Source organism: Petaurus breviceps, unplaced genomic scaffold (genome assembly GCF_028583685.1).
Source record: "Petaurus breviceps papuanus isolate PSGF00001 unplaced genomic scaffold, PetGlider_PUasm1.0 76, whole genome shotgun sequence".
NCBI classification, from domain to species: domain Eukaryota; kingdom Metazoa; phylum Chordata; class Mammalia; order Diprotodontia; family Petauridae; genus Petaurus; species Petaurus breviceps.
In genome coordinates, this window is record NW_027186473.1 from 22,662,979 (window position 1) to 22,670,922 (window position 7,944).

Below are 7,944 nucleotides of genomic sequence, written 5' to 3' on the forward strand. Positions count from 1 at the left end.
TATATATATATATATATATATATATATATATATATATATATATATATTTATATATATATATGTATATTTGCTTTTTGGAGGGCAATTAGAGTTAAGTGACTTGCCCAAGGTCACAGGCTATTTTTGTGGTAAGTGTCTGAGGCTGGATTTGAACTCAGGTCCTCCTGACTCCAGGGCCAGTGCTCTATTCACTGTTCCACCTAGCCACCCTTCAGTGCACCACCTAGCTGCCCCTCAGATCCAAATTACAAGAAAGGAAGTAACATGAATAAGTCTGGGAAGGCAGTCAGGAAACAAATGGAAGAGTGCTTAAGGGCCAAGCTAAGGAGATTGTATTTTATTTTATAGGTAGTAGGAGTCATTGAAGATTTTCAAGCATGAACAGGTGGTATGATTAGATCTTTGAAAAGTTTATTCTGGGAGCTGCATGAAAGATGGCTCCTTCTTTATGGCACACAGGTGTTTCAGGGATTTCTAAAGCTACGCTATTAGAGTTCCTGTGTTTTAATACTTTATACTACATTGGAAATGCTTTGAAAGTGGACTCAGCAATAGAACATGTCTGCTTTCCAGTGACAAGTCTAATTAAGTATGGAGAGGCTCATAAAAAGAGTGAGAAGTGTTAGAGTGAAAAGTAAGTTTACAGAAAGATTGGAGAATGACATATTTAAGTGAGAATTTATCTATATTTAAGAGAGTATTTGAGGATGAAACTGGAAGGACTACAAAACCAGATGAAAAGAGAAATGATCTGTCAAGAGTATCATAACCACTTCTCTTCTGACACTGAAAATAGAGCCACTACTTTGTTCTGTATTATCAAAATCCTTGATGTATGCATGAGCAATTTACTGGAAACATTATTAAAGAAAACCAATATGGAAAGAATTTGGACTACATAAATTTTAAAATACCACATCTACATCAGAGGTAGAATATTAGCAGTATACTGGCACTTGGTGACAAATTTGGATGGTCTTGGCTGGCCAATTGAACTCAGAAAACAGAAAAAAATATAGAATATTCCTTGGTCCCTTTTGTTCCCACAATGATGGTGGCATAGGGAAAAATAATTATATAGTTTCTAGATAAATTTATAAACATTAACTTAACTTTTGTAATCTAAACATGAGATCCTTGTCAAGTGACTGAAAAGTGAACATAATTCAGAAAGTAATGAATTATATCAACCTAAACATCCTTAGTATGAAAAAATATAACAGAACTCAAAGGGAAGTTGAAGCTAATTGACAGGATGATTCAAAAGTTCCCCTTGGCAAGGTAAATTAAAATGGTGAATAAGTTGTTTTTTTTCTGACTAAAACAGCATTTCACAGAACATGAGATGATTTTTTGCACTCATCATCAGCTCTTTTAAAAGATCATTATAAAATAATTAGTACTTATACACCCACACACCATTAGTTGTCACAGTGGATAAAGAGGTATAGAATTTCTACAAGGAACTACAAACCCTTCCAATTAAATCAGTCTATACTTTAATGCTTGTTGCTTAGTACAAAGGTGAAACAGAGGACAGTGGAAAATACATTGAAAAATTCAGCAGAGGAGTTAAAAGTTAGGGAGGTAAGTAGGCTTATAGTTTATACAGAAAATAGTTGGGGTATGTTAGACATGATAAGCAATAAGAATACTTTTACAAAAAAATGGAATTATTCCTACAGTAAAAGATGGCTATTATAGACTAATAACCAGCTATCATCATGGAGTTATTTCTGAATTAGTTGTCTTCTGTATAGTCAAATCATCTATTTATTAGGGAAAAATAAAAATTAATACAAATTTTTTTAAAAAAAAAGGTATATTTCAGTTAATTCAAATATATCCAAATTGGTATGTTTAATAATATATATGCTAATTATCCCCATTTCCTAAAAAAAATTATAACCAATGCACATCAGTGCCCAGAATAAAGAAACCCCCAAAAATAAATAAATAAAAACCTAGTTTTGCTTTAACCAGAAAATTTTTGAACTATAGTCCAAGGAACAAACTATGTCCACAAGGAGCCCAGATAGGACACTTGTCAAGATACTCATAGGAGATACTCTGTTTTTCACAATTAAAGGCCCAGAAAACAAGCTGTGCCCTGAATTTGACATAACAACAATCATTTGCCCTCACCATCTGGATGAACTCAGCCACAGCAAAATCCCAGAATTGTTTCCTGCAATTATTATATAGCTTTTACCAAAACCAGTTTTTCTCTGTGCTTGAACAAGTACCTGAATTACCCATGTTCTGGCCATGAAGCCCAGTTATGAATCAAACTTGTCTCATTGTGGCTGTTACCCCTTGTAGAGAAGTTTCAGAAGCTTCTCAGCTTTGCTAATGAAATGTTCCCCTTCCCTATATTATTATCTGAAAGGCTACAGGGCAGACAAGCAGGAGGATGTATTATGAAGGGAACGTTTTGGGGTCCCTTGACCTCCCTAAGGTATATTCCCCTGTCCTAAACAGTTACCTGAAAAGGTTGCCAGGCAGATAAGAAAGAGCGAGTGTAATCTTTTTTGTTTATGCCTCTGGATGTGGTCCTAGAATAATACAGTAATAAGTAACTAACCTTAAACAAGAGTAAATAGTAAACAGGATTAAGGGAGGCTCCTTCTACATTATCTGCATTCCTTTGATGTATGATCTTTCTACATTGTCTGCATTCTTTTGGGGTGTCTACATTCTCTTGGGGGGCATAAAAACTCTATGAGCTCCTTGCATCTTTGGCTCTGTATGAAATGATCCTATAAGAAACCGACTATTGATTACACCCCCGTCTAGTTATTCTCACCGCTCCCTAGCCCACCAACTGCATTGGCCGCAGTAATCCCTTATTGTTAGGGCTACAGCTCACTGTGTAGCCATTGGTATATATACTGAGATTTGCTCACTCTAAAGCAGGGTTCTCTACCAGAGGGGGCCCAACACATGTGACTAGTTTTCCTCCTTGTTTATAAGCCATTTCCCTCACTACAGAAAAAAGCTTCTGTCTTGGTCTCTGTACCGTTGTTCTTGCCTGCTCTGTCTCCTCAGCTCTGGCCTCTGCAGGCCAAGAGGTTTGGCCCAGTTGACATAGTTTAGGCTAACACTAACTTAGAATATTTTTTTTCCTTTGAAATGTAAAAGCTTATGAAGTGTGTTGCTATTCCACATTATGTAGACAAAATATTTTATTAAATGCCTGGTTCACTGTTCTGCACCTACAGGCATTACCGTGTTTCCCCGATAATAAGACACTGTCTTATTAAATTTTTTGGAAAGAAAAACACCAGAGGGCTTATTTTCAGGGGAGGGCTTATGTTGTCCTGCCTCAGCTCTCCTCCGCGGCACTGCTCTCAATGGTGCCAGCAAGCAAATCACTGGGGAAGAACAGGATGACGCGCTCACTGCTGCAGCTCTGATTGGATGCAGCTTGGAGCGTGGCTTGCGTTTCACGGGGGGGGTAGGACACGGAGCATACAGAGGGTACCGTAATGTAGCGTGTAGCGCAGGGGATCACCTTCACTACAGTAGCAATCTCAATAGGGCTTATTTTCAGGGGAGGGCTTATTTTAGAGGAATCTTACACAGGAAGGGGAGGGCTTATTTTCGGGATAGGTCTTATTATAGGGAAATACGGTATGTGTCTTTTCAGCATTTTCTGCATCCCTGGCATATCACTTACTGTACCACTGGGTGGCGCAATCTTCTGGAACTCTCCTTTGCATCATAAATATATGTGAGTCTCATATAAAAGATGAGGTAGATAAGCAGAGGTCCTGTGTATTCAGCCAGAAAAACCTGGAAATAAGAAAAGCTGTGATTATGCATCATATTACAATATATATGATATTGTATTTTTGTGATATCATTTTGGGATTGTGTGTTTACATATACACATGAAAAAAGCAGTGAAATGAAAAAGTAGAGGAGTAGAAAATATACTGAGATTGGGATTAGAGAACCTGGATTCAAATCCTGGCTCTGATTTTACTCCTGGAGTGACCTAGCACAAGTTACTAATTCTCTTTGGGGATTCAGTCTCTTTGCTATAAAATTAAAGGGTTAAATAGAAATAGAACAAAAATGCAGCATATTTACCTAGAAAACCACAGATGAACATTATCTAGATTGCATAAAAATATTTCCCAATTACATTTTAACCTGGTTCCTGCTGCATTTGGAAATTTGACACCTCTGAGCTACGTAACCTGTTAGGTAACATTTCCAATGAATGATTTCATAATACTATTTCACCTAGAATATGTTAATAATTTGCAAAAGTAGATGGAGAAATTCTTTTAAAATATTCCCACTCTTATCCCTAGCCTGAACCAATGCCTGCAATTCCCACTATTATCACATCAACATAGTTTTTATAATTTTTTTTACTTATTTATTTATTTGCAAAAAACAATCTTAAGCAACCAACATTAACCACAAGTCTTTTTTTTAACAGTACATACTTAATAAACATTTTAAAAAATGAATTGGCTAGTCTCAAAATGGAGGTCAAACAGCCGCCCGGCGGAACCCCAGCCCAACTGCAGCCAACCTCCCCGCTGTGGGGGGAGGAGGGTCATGATCCAAAGGAACCTGAGCAGTTGAGAAAACTGTTTATTGGTGGCTTGAGCTTTGAAACTGCAGATGATAGTTTAAGAGAACACTTTGAAAAATGGGGTACTCTCACAGATTGTGTGGTGATGAGAGATCCCCAAACAAAACATTCCGGAGTCTTTGGCTTTGTGACTTACTCTTGTGTAGAAGAGGTAGATGCAGCAATGTGTGCTCGGCCACATAAGGTTGATGGGCATGTAGTGGAACCAAAGAGAGCTGTTTCTAGAGAGGATTCTGTAAAACCTGGTGCACATCTAACCGTGAAGACAATTTTTCGTTGGTGTGTAGTAAAGAAGATACAGAAGAATATAATTTAAGAGACTGCTTTGAAAAGTATGGCAAGATCGAAACTATAGAAGTTATGGAAGACTGAGAGATTGGAAAGAAGAGAGGATTTGCTTTTGTAATTTTTGATGATCATGATACAGTTGACAAAATTGTTGTTCAGAAATATCATACTATTAATGGGCATAACTGTGAAGTGAAAAAGGCCCTTTCAAAACAAGAGATGCAGCCTGCTGGCTCACAAAGAGGTTGTGGAGGTGGCTCAGGCAATTTTATGGGTCGAGGAGGAAATTTTGGAGGTGGTGGAGGAAACTTTGGTGGAAGAGGTGGTTATGGTGGTGGTGGTAGTGGCAGCAGAGGCAGTTATGGAGATGGAGATGGTGGATATAATGGATTTGGTGGTGATGGTGGCAACTATGGAGGTGGTCCTGGTTACAGTAGTCGAGGGGGTTATGGTGGTGGTGGTGGACCTGGATATGGAAACCAAGGTGGTGGATATGGTGGTGGTGGAGGAGGAGGATATGATGGTTACAATGAAGGAGGAAATTTTGGTGGTGGTAACTATGGTGGCAGTGGGAACTATAATGATTTTGGAAATTATAGTGGACAGCAGCAATCAAATTATGGACCCATGAAAGGAGGCAGTTTTCGTGGAAGGAGCTCAGGCAGTCCTTATGGTGGCAGTTATGGATCTGGTGGTAGAAGTGGTGGATATAGTAGCAGGAGGTTCTAAAAACTCAACAGAAGAGGGCTACAGTTCTTAGCAGGAGAGAGAGCGAGGAGTTGTCAGGAAAGCTGCAGGTTACTTTGAGACAGTCGTCCCAAATGCATTAGAGGAACCGTAAAAATCTGCCACAGAAGGAACGATGATCCATAGTCAGAAAAGTTACTGCAGCTTAAACAGGAAACCCTTCTTGTTCAGGACTGTCATAGCCACAGTTTGCAAAAAGTGCAGCTATTGATTAATGCAATGTAGTGTCAATTACATGTACATTCCTGAGGTCTTTTATATGTTGTAGCTTTGTCTTTTCTTTTTCTTTTCATTACATCAGGTATATTGCCCTGTAAATTGTGGTAGTGGTACCAGGAATAAAAATTAAGGAATTCTTAACTTTTCAAAAAAAAAAGAATTGAAAACCCACTGATAATAGAGTTCAGAGATCTGTGAAGGAATAAATGTATAATTCAGTTCAAGAACATTTATTGAGAATGGACTATGTATAAGACACTGTGCTAGTCTCTCCAGATTCAAAGATGAAATGAAACAGTTTCTACTTTCATAATTCTTAAATTTACATAACCCCTGCATCATACAACATATACATGGATAGCATTTGAGAAGGAAGCTTGCAATAACAATTAAAAGCTAATAAAAACAAATTTTCATAGAGGGTTACCTACTATAAGCTAAACTCTTCCTGTGCATGGACAGAAAAATAGGAGATAGAATGTTGATGTAGAGTGAGGGAAGGAGGAGAAAGAAGCAAAAGGAACAGGAGAAGGAGAAAGAGGAGAAAAAGAACAAGAAGAGGAACAAAAAGAAGATGGAAGAGGAGGGGGAGGAAGAGATCTCCCATTAATTGAAATACACATTTTCCTTTGTCCATGCCATTTCTAGAATACAAACAGAATCACAAAATACAAATTTACTCTTCCTGAATCCAAGATGAGTATCTAACTTTGCAAAATGAGAAGCACCATACAAAGGGGTTGACTATGGCCTGACCACCTGGCAAAAGAACACAAAGTGAAGTTGAATTAATGTCTATACATCAAACAATGGATACTTAGATCAAGTCAAGGTGCCACACGACCATTAAGTGCTTTTTATGTGTCAATAAAGTGTTAAGTATGGAGGATGGTTTCTGTTGTTTTTTTTTTAATAAGCTCACAAATCACTAACAACTTCTATGTTGCAAGTCAAGCTGGATATCATATCACTGTCAGTTTTATGAGGACTTTTGTCCTTTGGTGGACTGGACATTTCTCCAGCCTGTGAATTTCCTCTACCAAATCAGATTACAAGCTCTTAATGATTTCTCATCCTTCGCTATTTTTCTCCATGCTTTCTGATAAGATCTCCAAGGGGATACTTACAGATGACTTCCTGTTTCATTTTTTTAACTGATTCATGGAATCAATGTACCATTCCAGTCTATTGGCTATCATCACAGTTTCCAGATTCCCCAACACTTACATTTACCATTTTAAATATTGGCCATTGCCAATTCCTTTAAGCCTAACCTTGTCTGTCATGGTCTCCAGTCCTGTCACCATATTGGTTGCTTTCTTCTTGATGGATTTAAGATTGTCAGTGTGGTGCTAGAAACAGAACATAATGCTCCATATGCGATCTGACAAGTGAAGAATAAAGCATACTACCTCCTCCCTCATTCTAAGCACTATATTTCTATTATAGCAGTACAGTTTAAGAATATATTAGTTTTTATATTGCCCCTTTGAACCTCCCAAGAACCTTAGCATCCATAGGTTAGTTTTAAGGGATTTTTATTTTGCTGTTTTTGATTTGATTTAATTTGATTTGATTTGTTTTGTTGGAGGGAGGATTCTGTTGAGGACATTTTCCATGAAAATGGTGAATGTCTTAGGTTTGTAGCTGTTTCCTTGTTTTACAATGATCAATTATATGTGTTTTCTCCAGCACTCCACTTATAGTTTTAGAAGGAAATAAGGATAGGTACATGCTCCTGTTGGTAACATCCCTCCTTCTTTGGTGCTCCATTCCTTCCTTCCTTTGTCCTTAAACCCAGTTCACTCTGAACCTCATAGACTGGACCACAATAGGTCCCTTTCCAACCTCCACTTAATGGCTGTATTTTGGGCCCTCCTAGCTTAGAGTAAATGTCAATGGTAACTGTTTCTCTTTAGAACAGCAAGCCTGAGGACCTTCCTCTCCAGTTTGATTTTTTTTCTTTTTTTTCTAATTAAAGGGGACTTCCCTTCACTCACTTCTTAAAGAGACCTATTCACTGAATGGGCCTTAACTTCACTCTAAGTGAGTACCTGAAAAGGCCTTAGTATAAAAGA

The 7,944-nt window shown here is 37.8% G+C and overlaps 1 protein-coding gene and 1 pseudogene across 8 annotated transcripts in view; one reads left to right on the forward strand and one right to left on the reverse strand.

Moving 5' to 3' along the window:
* Nucleotides 1-7,944, reverse strand: part of TECRL (trans-2,3-enoyl-CoA reductase like) — a 161,260-nt gene that overhangs the window by 42,058 nt on the left and 111,258 nt on the right. For all 8 annotated transcript variants that reach the window (XM_069105313.1, XM_069105309.1, XM_069105308.1 and 5 more), the window contains one exon: nucleotides 3,680-3,795. In XM_069105313.1, the coding sequence (XP_068961414.1) occupies nucleotides 3,680-3,795 (116 nt within the window). The remainder of the gene's footprint in view (nucleotides 1-3,679; nucleotides 3,796-7,944) is intronic.
* LOC138174868 (heterogeneous nuclear ribonucleoprotein A3-like) lies at nucleotides 4,500-6,007 on the forward strand (annotated as a pseudogene).